This window comes from Eleutherodactylus coqui, chromosome 2, assembly GCF_035609145.1.
Source record: "Eleutherodactylus coqui strain aEleCoq1 chromosome 2, aEleCoq1.hap1, whole genome shotgun sequence".
Lineage (NCBI taxonomy): Eukaryota > Metazoa > Chordata > Amphibia > Anura > Eleutherodactylidae > Eleutherodactylus > Eleutherodactylus coqui.
The window spans coordinates 20,940,873-20,965,463 of NC_089838.1; the positions used below are offsets into that span (position 1 = coordinate 20,940,873).

The window sequence follows — 24,591 nt, forward strand, 5'->3', positions numbered from 1 at the left end:
CAGTGGAGGCCGGTCTCAGTTGAGAACACCCCCCAATCCTGGTCTGCGATACGCCAAAATGGTATTCATCAGGGCCTGGAGTCTATAATCCACAGGTGGAGATTAAATATCCAGGGTTTATTAGTGGAACTATGTACACTTGACAATATTAGTGCATTAAAAAATAAAAAAAACTAAAGTTGGTCATTTGGGCAACGCGTTTCGGAGGATAGCTTAGCCTCCTTTTTCAAACACATGTTAGGAACTTGTTCTGTTGTATTTACGTTACGACTTTGGTTCTGCTATTGTATTTATGTTATCTGTTTGGTTCTGGGGCTGTGTTTGTTATTCTCTTGGTTCTGGTGCTGTATGTATGTTATGAGCTTGGTTCTGGTACAGTATTTATTCACTGAGATATTCTGGTGTGGGTATGCTGTTATCTTGCTGTTTTCTGCACAAGCAGAATACAAATAGATGGCCTATTAATGCAATATATATATAGTTTTTTCATATAAGGGGTGCCACAAAAAATTCTTCATAAAGTGCTATCTATCCTAAGGCTGGCACTGATTAGTGTCTGTCCTGCAAATATTTATCCCTTCCCCTCTGCAGGGAAAACAAGCACCTGCTTGACCATTACCCCAAAATATCAACTGGGCAAAGGAGCTTCCATCGGCTTAAAATTGTGTATTTCAAGGTGAATTAGTGGTTTTACACTACAAGAGCTACTTACTGAACAGGTTTACAGGTGGCCTATAGAGCAACCACCACCTGGAAAGACAAGTGAGCGCAGGCTTCAGCTGAAAGAAAACAGTGCGATCTCCCCATAACGACTCGTGTGAATCTTAAAGAGTGGGGAGACCACCTGAAGCCCAAAGGCACAATTTGATTTTCCAACCAAAATACGTAGTGGAATTTGGACAATGCTTTCACATGACATTAACATCACTTTATACGGGGAGGAAATGGTTGAGGAAGTAAGGGTGGCTGGGACCTTAGGAGGGAGTGATCATGCTATTCTTGTATTTTGGATAAAAAGGGGAGGAAGACCTGAGAAAACTCTGACCTCAAGGTTGGATTTCAGAAAGACAGATTTTAATGGACTCAGAAAGAGGATAGGAAGAATCCAATGGCTGGATGTTCTTAAGGACAGAAATGTCCAAGAGGGTTGGGAAATATTGCGAAATTAGATTCTCAAAGCACAATCGTTAACAATCCCTGAAAGAAGGAAGAATGGAAAGCATTTAAAGAGACCAGGATGGATGAACACAGAACTTGCACACATGTTAAAAACAAAGAAAAATCTGTTTATCAAATGGAAAGAGGGGAAATATCTAAAGAAGAATATAATGCGGTCTGCAGAAACTGTAGGGCAAGTGTCAGAAAGGCTAATAATGAATTGAGGCTTGCAACAGAGGCCAAAGGCAATAAAAAAGGATTTGGGGGGTATGTCAAAAGCAAAAGAAAAGTCAAAGATGCTATTTGATGCTTACAAGATGAAAATGGTGAATTGGTTAAGAATGATGTTGAGAAGGCCGAACTTTTAAATTCCTACTTTGTATCGTTTTTCTCAGAAAGTAGATGGAACATCAACTGATCTTTCCTGTGTTATTGGGGGAATAAAAGAATGCAGACTATCTATAAGCAGAGAGATGGTGGGGGAACATTTAGATAACTTAAATGAATTCAAGTCCCAACGTCCAGATGAATTACATCCTAGGATACTAGAGAAAGCAGCAGAGGTACCACTCACCATAATCTTTGAAAATTCCTGGAGAACAGGAGAAGTCCCAGAAGATTGTAATAGGGCAAATGTTGTCCTTATCTTCAAAAAAGGGAAGAAGGTGGATCCAGGAAACTACAGGCCTGTGAGCCTGACTTCTATACTAGGAAAGATCTTTAAACAAATTATTAAACAGCATGTATGCAAGTACTTGGATAAAAATGGAGTAATTAATCAGAGCCAGCATGGGTTTGTAACAAACAAGCCATGCCAGACAAATCCAATTTCCTTCTATGACAGAATCACCGACTGGGTTGATCAGGAAAATGCGGTGGATATAGTATATGTTGACTTTAGTAAAGCATTTGACAAAGTATCTCATACCATTCTTATTGAAAAAATGACCAAATATGGGATTGACAAGGTAACTGTTAGGTGGATTCACAACTGGCCTAGTGATCAAACTCAAAGAGTGGTCATAAATGGCTGCACATCTGATTGGAAGAATGTATCAAGTGGGGTACCACAAGGCTCTGCCCTAGGCCCAATGTTGTTCAACATTTTTATAAATGATCTGCAGCAAGGAATTGAGGGGAAACGGATCAAATTTGCAGACGACACAAAGCTAGGAGAGATAGGTAACACTGGAGCAGAGAGAGAGACTATTCCAAAAGATCTAAAAAAGCTTGAACAGTGGGCGGCGACTTACAGAATGGTATTTATCCAGAAGAAATGCAAAGTCCTATATCTGGGCAAGAAAAATGAAAAAAGCACATACAGAATGGGAGGAATTGGGCTAAGCAGCAGCACATGTGAAAAAATCTTAGGTATACTTATAGATGATAGACTGAGCATGAGTCAACAATATGATGCAGCAGCCAAAAAGGCAAACACAATTCTGAGATGTTTTAAGAGAAGCATAGAGTCTAGATCACGTGAGGTAATTATCCCCCCTCTACTCTTCCTTAGTCAGACCTCATCTGGAATACTGTGTCCAGTTCTGGGCACCGCAATTTAAAAAAAGACATAGACAAACTGGAGCAAGTTCAGAGAACAGTTACCAAGATGGTGAGCAGTCTGCAAATCATGTCCTATGGGGAACGGTTAAAGGATCTGGGAATGTTTAGATTGCAAAAAAGAAGGCTGAGAGGAGACTTAATAGCTGTCTACAAATATCTGAGGGGCAAGACTAGAAGCAATGGGATGAAACTGAAAGGGAGGAGACACAGATTAGACATTAGAAAAAGACCTTCTGACAGTGAGGGTGATCAATGAGTGGAACAGGTTACCACGGGAGGTGGTGAGTTCTCCTTCAATGGAAGTGTTAAATCAAAGGCTGGACAAATATCTGTCTGGGATGATTTAGTGAATCCTACACTGAGCAGGGGGTTGGACCAGGTGATCCTGGAGGTCAAAGTGAATGCCCGCATGAACATTCGTTCAATACTTGAGATTGTCCATGTGGCCGGTCACTTCCATGTTTATCAGAAACATATTCCCTGTTTACAAGAGGGGATTTAGTGCCAACAAACAAGGTCTTCTATAGCTGCAGAAAAGATCCAATCAGACGACACAAGAGGGTTTGTTCATTTGTCAGCTGATCGCAGGCATATATTCATGGGACAGTGGTTGTTAATGATCTGTTGGATGAACGTTCGATAAGTCGTTCATTGGCCCATGTAAGATTCTCCTGCTGTGGAAATCCCCAATGACCAACTATAATTCATGAAGGAACCTCATAGCAATTGTTTAATTCCTCTGTAGCGCCACCATAGGGAAAATGAAAATATTACACGATGCTCATTGAAATTGAAAGAGTTAACCCCTGAATATATTCATCTCCATCCACAGGTAAGGTGATAAGAGTCTGATCACTGGAGGCCCGACTGCTAAGACCTCCAGTGATCATGAGAACAGCACATCCTGAATGCCCCATGTGAAAGAAGCGGCGGTGCATATGAATAACTAACACTGCATCCACTTTTACAGGACTGAGGGTCTATGATGCGCTTGGTAGTCTCCCTTGGTCCTATAGATGTGAATAGAGTGATGGTCACGCATGCACACTGCGGCTCCATTCACATGAGGCCATTCAGGGAGTGCTGTTCTCGTGATCATTGCCGATCCCAATGGTCAGACTCACAGCAATCAGATATTTATCACCTGTAGATAAATGTAATGTCCTGTACATAGGTGATAAATGGACACAGATGCCCAGACTCCCCATTCCCTCACCTTTGAGCCCTATAACATGGTGCATGAAAAGTGGTCAACTCTGGAGAACAGAAGAAGAATGAGTTAAGTATATTGCAAACTTTTGTTGAAAAACTTGGTGGCTACACCGATGGGACTGGTACCCTATGAAGTGCTGTAAAGTAATAATTGGTAGCAAGATTTAAATTGTGGTGTAGTAAAGTGATCGAGAGGCTCTAACCAAGACTGAGCACACACCTTCTTACTGTGAGAAGCAAACCGGTAGTACTGCTAATACAGAGGATTACTTCAAGTTCACTTTACAAGTACAGTAGCATAAAGGAAAGTACATATGAGTCACAGTGTGCCAAGTGTACATAAACCTCTTCGCCACAAGGAGCCACAGGGATTCTTTTTCTAATCAAATACAAGACCTATAGCATGAAACACTGCAGGCATGAAATATACAGTTGCAACTAATTTTTTTTCAACCCCCATTGCAAATTAGGTTAATTTGCCCAATTTTCAGCTCTTTGCAAAAAACCAATCAAACAAGAACAATTTAAATAGCTCAACACAACTAATGTAACAAGCGGCTTTTCCAAATTCACCACCAAATGCCACTTTTACTGACTCCTGCTATCTTAGAATTATTCAACCCCTTCCTGACAAGCGTCTTTTAGTGCTTAGTAGAAGACTTTTTGCTGTTCTGACCTGCTGCAGATGTGATGCATAGCCAGATAGCAGCTTCTGACAGCGTTCCTGAAGAACCTTAGCCGGTTCCTCATGGGCAATGGCTTCTACTTCATAATATTCTTCTGTTTGTATTCTGCAACCTCCTTCTTCACATGCCACCAAAGATTTTCCATGGGGTTCACGTTGGGTGACTGTGATGGCCACTCCAGGAACTTCCAGGAGCTCTTCTGAAACCAATCCTTGGTGGACTTTGAGGTATGTTACGTTCATTCTGCTGTTGGAAAATCCAATGACGCCCAATCTTCAGCTTCCTTACACAAAGCCTTATATTTTCTCCTAGGCTTTCCTGATACTTGATTGGCTCCATCATGCCAGCCACACGCTGCAGGTTTCCCGTGCCAGAAGAAGTAGAGCAGTCCCAGAGCATCACCGAGCCACTGCCATGCTTCACTGAGCCACCGTCATGCTTCACTGTAGGCAGGGGGTTCTATTCAGCATATGTTCCATTCTTCCTCCTCCAAACATATCACTGATCCATAGGGTCAAAAAGTTCCAATTTTGTTTCATCGCTACACAATACAAAATCCTAAAACTTTTTGTGGCTTATTTATATGGTTTGGAGCATACTATAGGCAACTTTCCTTGAGCTTTTGGGTCAGGAGCGGTGTACGTCTTTACGTTTGGGCATAAAGACCTTCAGCATTTTGCAGGTGCCTTCTGTGCAAACATAAATATCAATGGCTGCTGCCACCAAAACGTACTGCAGGTCCTTAGGGGTTTTTGACCACCTGTCTCCTGGAGAATCTGGTGGCAGCTGGTGATAACTTCCTCCTTCTGCCATGTCCAGGTAGCCAGTGTTCCTTTAGCTTTGAATTTGTGAACTCTGCTTCCAGCTATATCTCTAGGAGCATTCAGTGTCTTTGCTATATTTTTGTATCCTTTTGCTTGTTTGTGAAGGCTATGCAATGATCTCTTTTCGTAACATTTTGGACCACTCTTTTGACTTAGCCATATTCCTAACATGCAATCAAAGGTCACTGTCAGCCAAGTCTTAGCTAGTGCAGGATATTTGATGTGCTTTATCTCAAGCACACCTGATGCAACTAATGAAGCCCTCGATTAGTCGCATCAGGTGTGCTTGAGACAATATCTGATCTGGAAATGTGTACTCTTATGAGGGATTCTATTCAGGGGGGAGGAATAATTCTGAGACGGCAGTATTGATTAAAAGTGGCATTTTGTGTATAGTTTGGAGAAACCACTTCTTATATTAGTTGTGCTGAGCTCTTTAAATTGTTCTTCTTGGATTTTTGGGGGGACAAACAGCTGAAATTTTGTAAATTTGACAAATAAACTTAATTTGCAGTTGGGCTTGAATAATTCCGATTGCAACTGTAACATTGAGTTTCACTTGAAACTGACAAAAGCATACTTCAAATGCCTGTCTCCACAAGTCTTGGCCTTTTAGTAAGGGGGTGTACTGAGAGGCAAGATAAGGGTATGTTCATATGTACCCCAGTAGTACTTAATTACCATATCAGTAAAAGTGTGACAAAAACAGTAGCAAAACCACATTATATGGGTATAACTATAAATTAGACAAATATGCCCTCAATGTCAGGTTGTAGGGACTCCACCTGTGTCAAGAATCAAGGGGTCACAGATCCTCCGAAAGTGCAGCCAATAACCAAGGTGATGTATATTTACCTGTTCTTGTTCCAGTATCATCGTAGTTGTGAGAGAAAGCCTTGGCAAGTTTAAAGGGCAGAGTATCAGGAGTGAGTGCTGTTATGACATGCCAGTCTGTGAATGGCATTCTAGAGCGCCAGCCGCTCCTTTCTGCCCTAGTGTGTTCCAGCTCTAAACATTTCAGCTCATTTGACATGTCAATCTGTGAGTGCCACTACGGAGTGCCAGGCCTGAGCTGCTGCACCGTGCTTTAAGGCCCGTGTACTCGCAAAGATAATTGTTCTAAAGAATTGTTTTGCATAAACTGCTAATAGATACTAATGCAGCTTCATTTGCATGTAAATGAGCTTCCAGGGCCTGTATGCAGAGAACAGCAGGTGGTCTGTTCTCTGCATTTAGCTCCTTTGTTCTGCCACAAACTGAATATAATGTAATCAGCGCTCCAGTAGAGAATACAGCACCTTGGATAGCAAACACAGCATGCGGTCTGAGTTATCTTCTCTTCAGCTGAACAATGGATTTTATGCTTATCTAAAAATCATCAGCCGAAGAGTGAAAGATGGCAGCATTTACACACAACGATATCACTCAACGTTTCATCTGATATGACATGCCAGTGTGTGAATACCATTACTGATCAACAGTTGCTGCCATATTTGCTTCAGCTGTCAACGTATCAGCTGAGGAGGCACGCCAGTCCATGAGTGCCACTCACTGCTGCCCGCCATGCTCTGTCTATATGTCTGCAAAAAGACACGCTAGTCTTCGGGTACCAAAAAATATGGACAGCACATGGACAACAATTATGCCCGCATAGATGGGCCTTACATTTTAGGCAATATGGCACACCAGACTGTGAGTGCCATTACAGAGCACCAGCTGCTGTTGTCTGCATTACCAATAGTGCCAGCCATTGCTGTCTGCGGGTGCTCTGGACTTGCATTCACAGACTTATATGCCATATGGGCAGCTAAATCAGAATATGGCAGACAGCAGCGCTGGCGCTGTGAAGTGGCCCTCACAGACTGGTGTACTATATCAGCAGGTACATAGAGACAGCTGGGGCAGGGTATAGCAGATTGCAGTATCTGGTTGCCCGGAATGGCACTTGTAGACTCTCATTGCTGTGTTTCATACCCTGCTCCAGCTGTGTCTGTGCTGTACCCTCTGCAACACGCCCGCTCCACTGTGCCAACTGCTATAGTCTGCGAATAAGGGTGTGCTGCAAATCTGGCTCGAGAGTGGTTCAGGCATGCCCCCCAACTGTGCTGGATCAAGCGGGACAGTCCTGGATTTCAGGGGTTGTCCCGGGAAGCCTAGAACATGTTCTAATTAATTTCACCTGTACCTTCAGGACATAGGCACGGAATGATGGAGCAGAGAGCAGTCATCTCCCGGCTCCACAAGTCACCCTGTGACCCTTGCCAGGTGTGATGCAGTGTAGAGATGAGCGAACCTACTCGGCCACGCCCCTTTTTCGCCCGAGCGCCGCAATTTTCGAGTACTTCCGTACTCGGGTGAAAAGATTCGGGGGGCGCCGTGGGTGAGTGGGGGGTTGCAGCGGGGAGTGGGGGGGGGGAGAGGGAGAGAGAGAGGGCTCCCCCCTGTTCCCCGCTGCTACCCCCAACTCCGCCACGCCTCCTCCCGCATCTTTTCACCCGAGTACGGAAGTACTCGAAAATCGCGGTGCTCGATCGAGTAATTACTCGAAACGTGTATACTCGCTCATCTCTAATGCAGTGACATCATAGCGCCTGCTGTGCCAAGCCGCGTACAGGGGCATCATACTGTGTGCGGGCACCATTAGGTATGTCTGCAGAAGGGAATCTAAGCTGAGATACTTACTGTTTGGGGGGAATAAGAAAGCACATTTATTGTGTGGGGAGTGGTGGTGGGGGTGGCAAGGAGGCATCCTTAGTGTGATGGAGTACAGATCGACACATTTGGGGTCATCCAGTAGCTCCACAATGGGCTACATTCTGCGGACTGTACAGACAGATTCGGATGCTCCACTATCAGTGATGATGATTTCTTTAATCACTTAGTGACCAAGCCTGTTTGCAACTTAACCCTTTCCAACCCACTGTCTGACGTCTGAAGACATTCTGATTTAAGGCTGTACAGCTCCGATGTTGGCAGACGTCCGTCGGGGTTCTCTTACTGTATATTGCCAGCCTCTCTGTTGTCAGAGCCTATCCAACGTGTCACCTCATGCAGTACTGGCTTTAGCCAGCAGATAGCGCTGTTGTATAACAGCAGAAAAAGAGTAAGCCCCCTAGGAAAACCAGGATACAAATTGGATTGGAGAGGGTTAATGACCAACCAGTTTTTTTTCATTGTTGCATTCCTGGAGCCATAACTTTTTAATTTTTCCGCTGACATAGCCATATGTGGGCTTGTTTTTTGTGGGAAAAGTTGTATTTTTTAATGGCATCCTTTTTAGGTACATATAATGTGTTGTATAACTTATTCATTTTTTTATGAGGATTGGGGAAAAGATACTCATTCTATCATTTGGTTTTTTTTTTATTTCATTTTACGGCGTTCATTGTGCAAAATAAATGATGTGATATCGTTTTTTTTTCATGTTTTACTATTTTTGTACACAAAAAACATTTTTTTGACGATTTGCTTTTGTGTCGCTGCATTCCAAGAGAATGCCGTAGCATTGTTATCTTTCCATTGATGGAGCTCTATCACGGCTTGTTGTCTGCCGGATGAGCTCTAGGCTTCACCTAATTTTTGGGAACATCTAACATTTTGATTGCTTTTTATTCCGCTTGTTTCTAGAGGCAAGATTAACAAAATCTACAATTCTAGCATGTTTTTTTTTTTGCTTTTTTTAACAGCGTTCACCATGCAGTATAAATAATATGTTAAATTAAAGGGGTTGTCCCGCGAAACAAAGTTGGGGTATACACTTCTGTATGGCCATATTAATGCACTTTGTAATGTACATTGTGCATTAATTATGAGCCATACAGAAGTTATTCACTTACCTGTTCCGTTGCTGGCGCCCTCGTCTCCATGGATCCGTCTAATTTTCAGCGTCTAATCGCCCGATTAGACGCGCTTGCGCAGTCCGGTCTTCTCTGTGTTGAATGGGGCTGCTCGTGCTGGAGAGCAGCTCCTCGTAGCTCCGTCCCGTCACGTGTGCCGATTCCAGCCAATCAGGAGGCTGGAATCGGCAATGGACCGCACAGAAGACCTGCGGTCCACCGAGGGTGAAGATCCCGGCGCGCGGGGATTCGGGTAAGTACTATCCGTTTTTTTTTTTTCAACACATGCATCGGGTTTGTCTCGCGCCGAACGGGGGGGCTATTGAAAAAAAAAAAACCCGTTTCGGCGCGGGACAACCCCTTTAATTCTACAGGCCGGTACAATTACACCAATACCTAATTGACATTTTTTTTCACACTTATTAAAAAGAATAAATGTATTTTGTGTTTATGGCTAGAGATGAGCTGTACTTTTTATTGGTACCAATCTTGATCCATGTGATGTTTTGCTCACTTTCTATTCCGGTTTTTGAAAGTCGAAATAGGCAAAATTAGCTATTTTCGTCATGACGAGCGTTGTGTGGGTTAAATAATGAACTACCTTTTTTCTCTGGGTCATTACGAATGCAGTGATACCACATTTGTGATTTTTTTTTTACATAGCAAAGTGGAAATGGTGGGGTTTTTACATTTTTTATTTGTATTATTTTTTTTTTTAGACTTTTTAAACTTTTTATTTTTATCCCACTTGGGGGCTTGATTATCAGCATCTTTTTTTCATTCTTCTAATACATTACTATTAGAGATGAGCGAGCACGCTCGGTAAGGTCAGTTATTCGAGCAAGCTTCGCTCATCTCGAATAACTGCCTTCTCCTCCGAGCGTGCTCGGGGGGGCGGCGGTGGTCAGCGGCGGATGGCGGGGGGTAGCGAGGGAAGATCTCTCTCACTCCCCCCCTCCGCTCCCCTCTGCCGCACCGCGCTGCCCTCCCGAGCACGCTCGGAGGAGAAGGCAGTAACTTGAGATGAGCGAGGCTCACTCGAGTAACTGACCTTACCGAGTGTGCTCGCTCATCTCTAATTACTATACTTCAGTATGGTAGTACATTAGAAAGCCTATGAAGCTCAGCCAGAGACTGACCCTCATAGGCCGCCGTAAGTGGCACACCTGGCGAATACAAATTCAAGCCTTCGGGTGCCATAGGAATCCACCAGGACCCCGCGATCACATCTGAAGGGTCCAATGGGTGACAGATGGAGACCCGGCTTCTCATGCTGCCACCGTCTAAAGACGGCGCTGCAGAATAAAGCCCCTTAATGGCCACTGTCAAAAGACGTATAGGCAAACATTAAGGGGTCAAGATTGGTTGATTGTCAACAAGCAGCGTATTTCTCAAACTGCCCATCGTCTTGAACACTGGTGGTGTCGCTCCTGAGCTACCTGGTGTGGTGAATGGTGCAGTGTGGTGTTCAGCGATGAATGGGGATTCTCTCTCAGCAATGATGATCGCCGCGTGAGCGTCTGGGGGAGTTGTGGCAATCAGGCTGATCCTTCCACCGTTTTGGAACGCCACATAGATAGTCAACGTGGAATCATGGTTTGGGGAGCCATCAGCATCAACAACCAATCACCTTCAGTATGCATCAAGAACACATCGACAGCAAGCCGTTATGTTGAAGAGGTGCTGCAGCCACTGTTCCCTCTAAGCTGTATGCTCTAGGACTGACAGTTAGGGTACATTTACACCCGCAAGTACAATATGGGTCTGAAAAACTCAGACTGATATAGCACTTCCAAACCCGCGATTTCTATCCGAGTGCGATGCGTTTTGTGAGAATGAAAAAGGCGCGTGACAATCGCCCATTATTCCCTATGGGAGCAAAAACCCATCGACTCCCACTCATGTGTACATGCGAGCGCAATACAAATTTTTTGGGGTCTTCCATTGCAAGAGAAAAATTGCCCCTGTAAATACACCCTTAAAATTTCCAAACTCTGTAGACAGAGCTGTGATTGGACTCATTAATCGTCATTAAAGTGGTGTTTTAACTCTTTCCTTTCCAGAGCGCTGACCTTAGAGGCAAAAGTGGCTATTGCCCGTCACACTACCATATCCTCAGGGCATACCCAACACCATTTTCCAGGAAGATGACATGTGGCCCCGCACAGCAAACAGGCATGCTTCGGAAGGTATCCAGGTGATTCCTTGGCCAGCACAATCCCCAGATCTCTCTCCAGTCGGGAATCTGTGGGATATGATTGGATGAGGAGGTAGCAGTCTAATACAATCTCGGAACGAAGAGGGACTGTGGACTCTGGTCAATAGCACATGGTCAGCACTAGACAACAGTCCAAGTGGTAGTGTTTACTCAACTCAAGCACTCGTTGAATTGATGCCACAATTACGGACTGTATTACCCAACATGGTGGCTCCACTAGTTACCCATCATCCTCTTTATTGGGCGGCAGGAGACTTGTAATTGTTAAGGTTCTTCTCATTTTGAGCACTTCTGGCATTCATGGCAGGCCACAGCTGCCACTCATATGGTCATACAGGGTGCCAGCCACGAGATTGTAGGAGAGGCATCAGGTGGATGTAAGGTGGGGGGGTGATCACCCCCTAAGGGCCACCTGACCAGATGATCTTCTTCCTCTGTATGGCAGTATCTTGTGGAGCTACATGAATTACCATCTTCTTGGCTCTCTCCTCCCCTCTGATGTTCTGAGGCGTCACTGTCAGGCCATTGGCAACCCTGCAGGACAATTGCTTAGTTATGCTACTGTATTTATGTACTGAGCTTAGTTCTGGTATTGTATTTATGTAATAAGGTTGTTTTTGGTGCTGTATTTAGGTACTAAGCTTAGTTTTGGTACTTTGTATTATGAGTTTGGTTCTAATGCTGTATTTATTTTATGAGTTTAGTTTTGGTGGTGTATTTATGTTATAATCTTGGTTCTGCTGCTGTATTTATGCACTGTGCTTGGTTCTGGTACTTTATATTGTAAGTTTGGGTCTAGTACTTTATATATATTATGCGTTTAGTTTTGGTTCTGTATTTATGTATTGAGTGTCAGACAAGAGGATGTGGATCCACCTTGCCACAGGCTGGTTTGTCTGTGAGTTAACGGCACTGGCAGCACCTGGGAACCCCGGTTTTCAGGCTTAACCCCTGCAAGTGGGATGCTGGCTTTGCTGTGGGGTCCCTAGGCCATTACATGCACAGCTAGTCCCGGTGTGAGGCTACTGCCGCTGCTCTGGGCCAAGGCGCGGTACCTGAAGGTCTGAACTGCCACGTAGTAAATAGGCTTGGTTCAGGGCTGGCAGCACAAGTGTATAAAGAAGGTCCAGGCTATTAGTCAGGGCAGGCAGCAGACTAAACAGAATCCAGGATAAAGAACCGAAGTCAAGGAGTACAGAGGTCAGGATAGTCAAATACAAGCAGAAGGTCAGAACCAGGAGCACAAGCAAAGGCTTTCCCACAACTTGCAGGATGAGACCAAATCGCGTAGACACCCACCACAGGGGGGGTCGATGCCTATTATAGTAAGTGCAGGACCCGAATTGGAGGGGGACAAGTAATGGGAGCACACACGAGCTCTTTAAAAAGTGTGCACAAGCCCTAAATGCAAAAGTCCGGGAGTGAGCAGAGTAGAAGTGTGAATCGCAGAGATGCATGATAGCACCCCTAGCAGCAGGTGAACAAGATGAGCATCAGCGTGCTATGACATTGAGCTTGATTCTGGTGCCGTATTTATGTACTGAGCTTGGTTTTGGTTCTGTAATTATTTCATGAGTTTGCTTTTGCTGCTGTATTTATACTATGAGCTTGGTTCTGGTATTGTATCTATGTACTGAAGTTGGTTCTGTATTTATGTTATGCATTTGGCTCTCTTGCTGTATTTATGTTATGGGATTGGTTCTGATGCTGTATTTATGTACTGAGCTTGGGTCTGGTACAGTATTTATTCACTGAGTTGTTCTAGTGTGGCTGCGCTGATATCTTGCTGTTTTTTGCACAAGCAGAATACAGGCAGGCTGCTTATCAGTGCAATATATAGTATTTTTTTTAGGACAGGGGCACCCAAAAATTTTTTTTGCACAGGGTACCATCTAACATAAGGCCAACACTGGTGGCATTTTCTCTGTGGGGCAGGGTCTATCATTTTCATAGGAACAGTTACCACTATATACATACTATTGAACGAGGCTATACTAAACATGCTAACTTTCCTACTTCCAAGGGGTTAAAAAGGTTGTTTAGCTCTTTAACTATTGATGACCTATCCACAAAATAGGTTAATAGATGATCGACGTGGCTTGGGATTCCTGGCACTGCTGTTAGTATGGACAGCACTGGAAACAGATAGTGCTGTCTGTATTGCAGGGTTTAGTACTGCAGGCACAGATCCAATGGAATTTAATGTAGTACCAAATCAGGCCCCTACTATACAGACAGCGCTATTTGCTTCCAGCACTGTCCGCAGTTCCTGGAATCAGCTGATGGATCTCGAGCGGCGAATCCCGACAGGTCACAAATCCTAAGGATAGGTCATCAATAGAAAAAGTCCCACACAACCCTTTTAACTTTTTTTGACTACCTTTAACACATTAATGGCACTACCCTGCACTTTATACACTTACACATCAACTAGCGCATCAATGCTTGAACAACTTTCTCCACCATAGAAAAGAATAGGAGCGAAGTCCTGCAAAAGGATTGTGAGCTGCGTCACAGCTCCGAAGGAGAGACCGCAATCAAGAGAGGTCCGATACACCAAGTGCGAAGCTGTTCTCCTATAGATTAATGTTCTGTCACGTTTAAGTGACTCGTACCCTCAGATCCAGGCGGCCCCTGCTGCTGTTATCAGAGGCTGTGACCCCTGAACTCTCCCCCCTGTGTACGCAGCGCAGACGCTGGGCGGATAGGTCAGGGGTTACAGACTGATTACAGCAGCGGGCGCCGCCGCATTGGATCTACAGGCCAAGTGAGTGAAATACTTGAGATGTTGGGTTCCTGCCCACTCAAGAGGCCACTATTAAAACTGTGGCCAATATGGGGGTCACTGTTACTACTGGGGCCACTACTAGGGGCACTTTTACAACTGGGGCCATTAACTGGGTCACTGTTACCACTAGGGCCATTAATGGGCTCCTATTACTACTGGGGCCATTACGGTTGGTTACTTACTATTGGGGCTACTTAGGGGGTCACTATGATTACTTGGACTACTATTACTGCTGGAGTCACTATTAATACTGGGGCCACAAATGGGGTCACTATCACTAAGGGCATTAACAGGGTCACTATTACTGCTGGGGACACTAACTGAGTGCAGTATTACTACCAGGGCCATTAACCGGGGTCACCATTACAAATAGGGCTATTAAGGAGGCACTATTACTACTGCAGCCACTATGGGGGTCACTATTACTACTTGGGCCATTACTGGGGTAACTGTTACTAGTGAGGCCACTAACGCGGGCACTATTTCTACAGGAACCACTAACGGTGTAACTATTATACTGGGGTTACTAATGCGGTCACTATTACTACTAGGGCCATTACTGGGGTCACTGTTACTAGTGAGGCCACTAACATTGGGCACTATTACTGCTGGGACCACTAACGGGGTCATTAGTACAGGGGGCCACTATTACGGTACTACTGGGAGCACTATTTGGCCGGCTGCACACGAACGGGTCGGATTCCGTATGCGGGATCCCGCACCAGAATCCGACTCTTTGCCCGGCCGGTGACCCCACGTACCTGTCATTTTTTGTGTTGCTTATGATCTGGACGGCTCGCCATTGGACATGCGCAGTACTGATATATTTTTTTAAACCCCTTCTTTTCCCATATCATTGCCTAGTGATGACGTGGAATTTGCAACCTTTCTGCAATGTCAATAGTGGAAGGGCCGCAGGACGATGGCTTCGGTTGACTTAAATGGAAGCCGCCGAAAAATAGAGCATTCTGCAATTTTTCATCTGCGAGCGGAAAATCGCAGCTGATTTCTGCCCGTGTGCAGGAATAAGCGGTTTTCCATAACGTGCTATGGGCAGTATTTGCTGCAGAATCCGGAGGCGGATGCCCGCTTCGGATTCTGCAATGCAAAACAAGTCGTGTGCAGACGGCCTTACTGCGTTACTTCATACAAGTCTCAAGAGTTCAAATCTGTGTTGGTTATCTTGTGTATTGGTGCTTTAAAGGGGTTGTCCCGCGAAACAAAGTGGGGGTATACACTTCTGTATGGCCATATTAATGCACTTTGTAATGTACATTGTGCATTAATTATGAGCCATACAGAAGTTATCAGAAGTTTTTCACTTACCTGCTCCGTTGCTAACGTCCTCGTTTCCATGGAGCCGTCTAATTTTCAGCGTCTAATCACCAAATTAGACGTGCTTGCGCAGTCCGGGTCTTCTTCTTTTCTCAATGGGGCCGCTCGTGCAGGATGCCGGCTCCGTGTAGCTCCGCCCCGTCACGTGCCGATTCCAGCCAATCAGGAGGCTGGAATCGGCAATGGACCGCACAGAAGCCCTGCGGTCCACCGAGGGAGAAGATCCCGGCGGCCATCTTCAGCAGGTAAGTAAGAAGTCACCGGAGCGCGGAAATTCAGGTAAGCGCTGTCCGGTGTTCTTGTTTAACCCCTGCATCGGGGTTGTCTCGCGCCGAACGGGGGGGCTGTTGAAAAAAAAAAAAAACGTTTCGGCGCGGGACAACCCCTTTAACCCTTTCCAATCCAATTTGTATCCCGGTTTTCCTAGGGCGCTTACTCTTTTTCTGCCATTATACGACGGCGCTATCTGCTGGCTTAAGCCAGTACTGCATGAGGTGACACGTTGGATAGGCTCCGACAGCAGAGGCTGGCAATATACAGTAAGAGAACCCCAATGGACGTCTTCCAACATAGGAGCTGTACAGCCTTAAATCATAATGTCTTCAGAGGTCAGCCAGTGGATTGGAAAGGGTTAATGCCTGTAAAATGAGTGAAATTTGTGTTTTTTCTTGTGGGGTGCCATCTCACGCTTCGCCTCCAGCTGCATGAAGGCCAGGGACACCCCTGGCGGCGCCATCACGTTACCTATAATTTGGGCACCTAACCGCATGCTGTTTTACCTAACCCACACATGCTTTGAGCAGAGCCTTCCTTTCATTATTGGGGGACCCCCTTGGGATAGCTGTCCCCCAGCTCTATTACTATAAGGGGTGGCTGAGTATAACTGTGACCACCCCACTAAGAAGGAACATTCAGGGGCAGACTTATCAAAATTGCCCTAAGCAAATCTGTCTTTGTTGCCCCTAACAACCAATTGTAGCAGATTCAGAACTGACTGGTTGCTATGGGCGACAACGACAGATATTTCTCTTGGACAGATGATAACTGAGGCCTTCAGCGGTCTGTAATCTGCCGCGGAACTACAACTCCCAGCATGCCCCTGCAGTTTGCTGATAGGTCACGCTGGCAGTTGTAGTTCTACAACACCTGCAGAGCACTACTGTAGGACTTTTACTAGTAAAACTACAAGTCTCAGCAGAGAATCACCAGCGCTGAGAATGAAGCATGAATGGAGCTCCCGCTGACCCCCGGCTCCGATCCCCGCCCCTTCCTCCCTCCCCCCGGCGCTGGGTGCGCGCACGTCGGCGTGTCTCAGAGCGCGGCCCCGCACAGCCCATCGCGTGGTCTTCCTTGGCTTCCATATTGCAGCGGTAACCTCGGGATTTCGCCCGGTGATCGAGCACCCGGTGTCCAGCCATCTCCACAGCCGCCTCCTCCACGGGATCAGTGCGGAGCGGAACCCACCGGCTGGTCGGAGCGCTCGTCCCCGCCCGGGTGGTGGTGCTGGGGGCAAGGGACATGGCGACCCAGGTAGAGGCTCCGCTCATGCCACCGCCGCCCCTGCAGCAGCAGCAGCCACCACCACCGGACACGGAGGGAGGCAAGGAGCCGGGGCAGGACGGAGAGGACGGGCCGGGGCGCAAGGAGTTCGTGGAGGCTCCTCCGCCCAAGGTGAACCCCTGGATCAAACCAAGTGGGGGGCCGGTGAATGGCCAGATCTCCGCAGGTGGGTGATCGCGCTGCTTGGCGGCGGGGTTGTGGCTGCTCTGTCATTGCCCGGCGCAGTTGGCATGGTATGGGGTGCAGCGTGCCATGCTGTGTGATCTCTGCACTGTAGGTGTCTGCGGGCGGCGCTGCCGCTGCTGGGAGTGTCCCTGCCATTAAGGATGCATGTGCTTGTACGATTACTCCTTTTTGGGGGGTCACCTATTGAGGCGCTTATAAGGTCACTTGCTTGTCCCCCCGTTTTTTTTTTTTACTAAGGCTTGTGACATGGGGGAGGGGGCGGTGACTGGAGAAGGAGGAGGGGGGTGTCCATTACTAGTACACCCTTTGATGACACTGCAGTCTGGCCTGGGTGGAGGATAACTGGCTCCTTACCAGCACCCAGAGACACTCGATGGGTCCTCGTTGCACTGCACATGACGTGATCGGCACTGGGGGGTTAAAGGGACAGTTGGAGCCGCGCTGTGGAACGTACCATTTCATCCTTCCTAATGGACCGTTCCATTCAGAACGTCCAGAGTCCAACGTTCCATTATGGAACGTTCACGGTCCAACGTTCTACAAGCCCCGCCCACCTCTTGCTACTTACTACCCAGCATTCCACTGCAGAGACAGGCAACGTGGGTCGCTCTTCCTAGGCCTGAGCGCCTCGGCGCTGTGCACACGGCGCTGATTGCCGGCCGATCGCGCTTGTGTTACTTGGAAAGTTTTGTTGGTGTGCGGATAGGAGTGACAGAGCTGCTTCCGCCCGCCATGTGCGTGCAGCGGAGGAGGGGGGTGAGCGCTGCTGACTACCTATTTGGGATGGTGCAGCGGCCACAGTGCTGATGGCTGCGCCTTGGCGAGACTCCCGTGCTTCGCTGGCACTGTACAGGCTGCACTGCGCTGATAAAAATAGCTACGGCTATAAGTGGCAATTAGTGGGCATAAATCATAACTGCTGGGGGGAACATGTGCTAATGAGTTCTAGCACCTCCTCCTACAGCTTCCATGTGCAATTAGACTCCTGAGCAAAGTTGGAAGATCTGACCGTAAAAGATGATTGCGAAAGGCGTTGTAGGAGATCCTTGTGTATCACAAACTTGTGACGCAATTTTTGGAACTTTTTTCTTTTAATTAAACTTTTGATTGCATTTATTGACCCGTTTTGCACCTTGTAGTTGTTAGGCCTCATGTCTTTGGGATCCGTGTGGCCTACAGGCCTCTTCACATTCGTCAGTTCCTGCTCGTTAAAGGGAAAATCTGCATCAATTCCACATCATAAACTGCACAATTGATGCAGATTTTGACAGATTCAGCTGCGGATCCGCGACAGATTTAAGCCGCTAGGCCCTAACAGGAGCGCGATAGACGTGTACAAATGGCTGTTTGCTTGTACGTAATTGCGCTCACTGCCAGCACCAAAAGCACACCAGCAACAACTACCGAGCGCCGCCATCTTTCCTCAGTGACTGGCATCCTACTTCTGCGTCAACTGATCAGCAACAGCGTCGGTCAGTAGGCGCTCCAATGGTGCGGCTCTTGACATGATACGGATTTTCCGCTACGGATAGTCTGCACCAGTTCCGCTATGTGTTAATGCACCCTAAAAGGAGTTTTCTTAGACTTAACCATTTCTGATCTGTCCTCGGGGTAGGGTATTGGTTCTGCTGACCAGGCGGATGGCAGTGGGGACAGCGGACAGCTCCGTCTGCATTGCTGCGGTCGCGTTGGGATTAAATTTGATGGGCGCTGTGCCTGCATTAACAAACTGACTTGTTACAATGTGGATGGAGCTGTCTGCTTCCAACGCTGTCCCCAATGACAACCGGGCGAATAGTGGATCTCTGCCAATCCATTACTGATCTATCAATCGTTAATCAGTGGGATCTGCGCTGATCAGCAGAACTGGACGACCACATTGGGGTCGGAACCAGAAGTGCATTAGAAGACATCGCTGCCGTTGAAGTCTATGTGCTTTTTTTTTTTTTTTATGTCCACATAGAGGATCCAGTCGTCCAACGAACAATTGTTTCCATGTTTGATGGCTGTATGGGGGTATATAATCTGGCAAACTAATGTTTGCCTCTGATTGTCAACCCCTATGTAAGGGCCTTTTAGTAATGCGATGGGATGTAAAGTCACAATGGAAAAAGTACAGGGTGGGCCATGGAAAAGTAGGCCGGCATCACACACTAATGAAAGCCGTCTAAAAGAAAATTTACTGTTGCCCATAGCAACCAATCACAACGTAGCTTTCACTTATCCTAAAATGAAAGCTGCACTGTGATTGGTTGCCATTGGCAACGGACAGCTTATTTGTTTAGACAACTTATTACCATACAGCTTTTTTTGGAGGCCGCATGGATGCTATAGAGGGGTTCCCCTGCTTAGGATCTCCTCCCCCATTAGCTTGAGTAGGAGGCAGCCAAAAAGAACGACTCCAGCAAAAAATATACGTGGGTGCCCTCAGCTGTTCCTTCCCCTTCAGCTAGATCTGCAGTGATCAGCTGATCTCCTCGGGGCAGCGGCATTAGTTGTCCGACAAAAATTTGCAACAATCAGAAGATTCCAAAACCAGAAAAGAACCTGTTAGACCTAAAAAAGTGAAACGATGTATTAGTTTCAAAATAAGTGTCCCAAAAGTTAAGAGTTTGGCTTAATGGTCTTAAATGCTAATAATTTGTGATGCGGCCGATCCTGCGACGCTGCTCTCTGTAAACGGTGAGAACAGGTTATGTGGGATTTTGACATCCATGTGACATCACACCTGAGGACAATGACATTGTTATGGGGGAGTGTCACATTGATCATCCCCATTAATTCATTAACAGCGCAGCGGCTCACCCTGCGGTGTATTCACCCTTAGAACCCTCCAAAGTCTTATTTGTACCGTTTTAAGAACACGAGGGCCCAATTCTGGAAAAATGCTTTTAGAGGGTCTTTCACAAGTGGTGTTAAAATCTGTAAAGGACCTTTCACACGGGATAGAATTACGTGGCAGCTAAATCCGCGCTGCGCAATTTCACAACAAAACCGCAGGTGTTACTGCAGAAATGCAGGCACTAGAGATGAGCGAGCATACTCGTTAAGGCGATTTACTCGAGAGAGAGCATCAGCTTTTTTGACTACCTCATGGCTCGTCCCTAAAGATTCGGGGGGGGGGGGGGTTGCGGAGGGGATCGGGAAAGAGAGAGATCTCTCCCAACCCCCCCCCCCCCCCCCTGAATCTTCAGGGACGAGCCAGCAGGTACTCGAAAAAGGCGATGCTCTCTCTCTCGAGTAAATCAACTTAACGAGTATGTTCGCTCATCTCTAGCAGGCACGTTTTAGGCCATTTTCAATTCTGCAACTACAGCGCAAAGCCGTTTTAGTGGCAGGATGAACGTGGAAAATCCCCCAGTGCAATCCACTGCCAGAACATAACCTTGAGGCTCGTTTACATGGTCTTTTATTGTGTTTGTATGTGCTTACTAAATGCGTTTTTGCTGCATACGTGTGGCTTTTTTAAGTCTGTATTGCAGTGTGTTTAGGAAGCAGAAATGCAGTCCTGATCTCCCGCTTATGACCTAAAGGTTGTGAGTTCAATCCCCGCATGGTTCAGGTAACCGGCTCAAGGTTGACTTAGCCTTCCATATTTTCGAGGTTGGTAAAATGAGTACTCAGCTTGGTGGGGGGGGTAATAAATAAATTACCTGAAAGCGCTGCGGAATAAGTTGGCGCCATACAAATATCAAGATATGTGTCATGGCAAGATGACCAAAATCGTCCACTTAGTCTAGATGCATAAAAAAAAAACCGCAATAGCGGATACGCATTATCATGACAATTTAAGTCATTCTGCGACTTTAAAAATAACATAATTTAAATTGCTTATATTGGTCCACTTTAAGGGTGAATTCCCACGGACGGATTTCTATCGAGTTTCCCGCGGCGGAATAATGCAGCTATTAGGTTCTATTGAACCTAGTAGCTCAGTTCTGACATGCGTGATTCTGCAGCTGATTTCCGCTGTGGGAAAAAAAAATCACGGCATGTTCTAATTCACCGTGTTTTTCCGCCATGGGAGGTTTCCATTAATATAGTATTGATTGAGACCTTGGGATTTCCACGGCGGAATTACGCGGGCACTTGCATTTTTAAAACGCGGAACTCTGCGGACGTATCCCGCTCCATCCGTGGACATAAGGCCTCTTTCACACGGGCTACAAAACGCATGTATGTGAAACTCATGGCTTCCAACTAATTCTTTCAGGCTACAAATCCTCGCTCATGTGAACGAACCCCTTTGGAAACCATGAGCTTTTTGTAGCCCGTGTAAAAGGGCCTAAAAAAAAAAAAAAAACAGCACATCTGAATACACAACTTAATTCAATGGGTACTTCCTGCTTTCAATCCGTAACACTGTGGAAGGGAGAGCTGTTAGAAATGTAGTAAGGAGAAAAGGAAAGTGATCTTTCATAGCTGCCCTCTTCTGAAGGGTCTCTGAGATGAGAGCTGGCAGCCCCTGCTTGGCCAACATAGAGGCACCCAATGAAGAGCATAACCCTTTATGGCCATCTGCCCGGAGGCTCGGTGCTGTACAGTGTCCCTCCTGCTTTATACGCCACCATATGGTGCTTTTATGGCGCCGTATAATGCAGATTCTCCCCTTTAAGCATTGCTGTCGGGCAAATACCACCGTAATATGGCTTCTAATGGGTGCAAACCTCAATTTTGTTGTTGCCTGACTCCATATGGATCCAACAGGATACACTGCTGTATACTCAGGGTAGGGAAACTGGGTATGTAGTCCATGGCTGTGTTGTATGATCACTGCTGTGGACCCGAAATCACTGTGGGCAGAAAGTTGCTGTAGCCCGCTGCGATTGGTTAACTCGCCCGCATGACATCATCATACTATTGATTCATGTGACTGCAGCCGTATCGTATACTGTAGTTGGAGAGAATACAAACTTTTATTAGCCACTCCGGTTTTTGGTGTGGATTTCACTATAAATAAATCTTATTTGTATAGCGCCAACTTATTCCGCAGCACTTTCAGGTAATGTATGTATTGCCCCCCACAAAGCTGGGTACTCATTTTCCCGACCTCGGAAGGGTGGAGGCTGAGTCAACCTTGAGCCGGCCACCCAACCATTGAACTCACAACCTTCAGGTTGTGAGCAAAAGCTTAGGACTGCATTTATGCTGCCTTGGCACTCTGCACCACACAAGTTTTCCCCAATTGTGCAGGTTTTCCGTTGTGGAAACTTCAAACCAATTCCATTATGTGTGAACGTACCCGTTAAGGGTTATTCCCAGAATTTACTTTTATCACAGGATAGATGAATTTAGGCAAGTGTAAATATAAAAAAAGACTATTTGGGCCAAACGCCATATTAGTTCACTTTTCCTGACACAGGGGGATCAGTAGGAGGGGCTTCAGAGTTGCGCTGACCTTGTCATGCGTAGCAGATTTTGTTGGGGATCTCCATCGGTTTTTGAGGTGGATCCGCAGCTGATTTTTTTTACGCTTTCAGTTGAAGAGGTGAAGTCTGTCATGAATCCACGTCAAAATCTACACCAACTTCACTACGTGTGAACGTACTTGAGACGCTTTGTTACTCGCCCGTGGGTACAGCAGTATTGCCTGGCGCAGGTAGTGGCTTATTTCTCCCCATAGGAAATTCATGTCTGGCTTGTTTTTTAAACCTCATTGGGGGCACAGCTATTTTCTGTTTAATTTTCTTTCTCCTCCCCACTTTAAAAAAAAAAAAAAAAAATGTCTATATAGATATATCTTTGTTTTTTTTTTTTTTCTCAAAAGTATATTAGTCATATATATGACACATGTATACGGCCTTGTTCAATATGCAGGCATTATTTCACAATCGCTTCATAGGGACCTTTTATATGGGATGGCTTGTCAGGCGCCGATGCCTGATAGGTCGTTCCTGTGCCTCTACACAGGAGTGAGCATTGCTAGTGAATGGAGGCGAAGCGGGTCGTGAATCGTTCCGGCCTGCCCGCCTTCATTCACAGTAAGCAGGCAACCATTCATAAGTGAACACCTGGCTGTCTACACGGGCCGATCCGTTCAGTTTTCTGTACGCAAAAACTGAACAAGATACGAGAAGCGAACAAATTCTCGTTTAGTTGAGGCATACATATACATTAATTTATTGGTAAAGAAAGATTGGGCATATTGGATTTCAGTATGCCTGATCCCTTGGTAGATGAGCTGCTACCATGCTTCTCGCCACTGAGACCTTAGGGCTCTTTTACATGGATCGATTATCACTCAAATCATTGGATCTCGCGAATGGTCAATGATTAAGTGACGAAGGATGATAATTCTTTTGTTAACCGTTCGCCATTCATTTTTATGCAGCCATAAATCATTGTCCAGTCTTTACATGTCAAAAACGATTGTTCAATCATCCCGATTCACCGACACAATCCCCTGAGAGACCATCAATTGTGTGAAAGAGCGAATGATCAAAAAAAGCTTAAGCGATTGTGTAAACGGACGGTGTAATAATTCATGATTTCTTGCTTTGTGTAAAAGCACCCTTAGGGTGAAGTCACACGAACGTATATCGGCTCGGTTTTCACGCCGAGCCAATATACGTTGTCCTCGTGTGCAGAGGGGGAGGATAGAAGAGCCAAGTGCAGGAACTGAGCGCCCGGCCCCCTCTCTGCCTCCTCTCCGCCCCTCTGCACTGTTTGTAATGGGAAGGGGCGGGGCTAAGTTCCGCAAATTAGCCCCGCCCCCGTCCCACCTCTCCCCATTGCAAATAGTGCAGAGGGGTAGAGAGGGGGTGGGAGCTCAATTTTCTGAGGTAACTCATTTAATGCTAAACGCACATGTTGGCCAATGCACCTCATCAGTAGGATAGGTGGGTGCATGTTCCTCTTGGGTTGACTTCTACTAATATAATACAGTTCCTTACAAGAAGAGAGGTGGAGGAGCACATCGAAAGATGTAGTTGCTTGAAAATTTTATTGAATCCACAAATTAGTACCGCTTGTATATGATTTCCTATTAACGCGCAACGATTCGAGTATGATGCCTTTCATCAGACATGTTGAAGGCAGAGAAAAAGAGCGAGGCTTAGGCAAGGCTCAGAATGCCAATCTCCACAGACTTGGACCTCTTCTATCCAGGTTTTCCTTCTGGCATTTCTGAACTTGGCCTCATTTTCTCATTCTCTAATTTCAACATTTGCCTGATGAAGGGTAACCGTACCCGAAACGTTGAACGCTAAAAAGAAATTCTACACCA

At 46.0% G+C, this 24,591-nt stretch overlaps 1 protein-coding gene across 4 annotated transcripts in view; it reads left to right on the forward strand.

Moving 5' to 3' along the window:
* Positions 1-16,925: 16,925 nt before the first annotated feature.
* Positions 16,926-24,591, forward strand: part of LARP1 (La ribonucleoprotein 1, translational regulator) — a 58,748-nt gene continuing 51,082 nt past the window's right edge. For 2 of the 4 annotated variants that reach the window (XM_066590454.1, XM_066590455.1), the window contains exon 1: positions 16,926-17,346. In XM_066590454.1, coding sequence (XP_066446551.1) covers positions 17,139-17,346 — 208 coding nt within the window. In that variant the 5' untranslated portion in view covers positions 16,926-17,138. The remainder of the gene's footprint in view (positions 17,347-24,591) is intronic. The other 2 variants (XM_066590452.1, XM_066590453.1) reach the window with 1 other exon arrangement.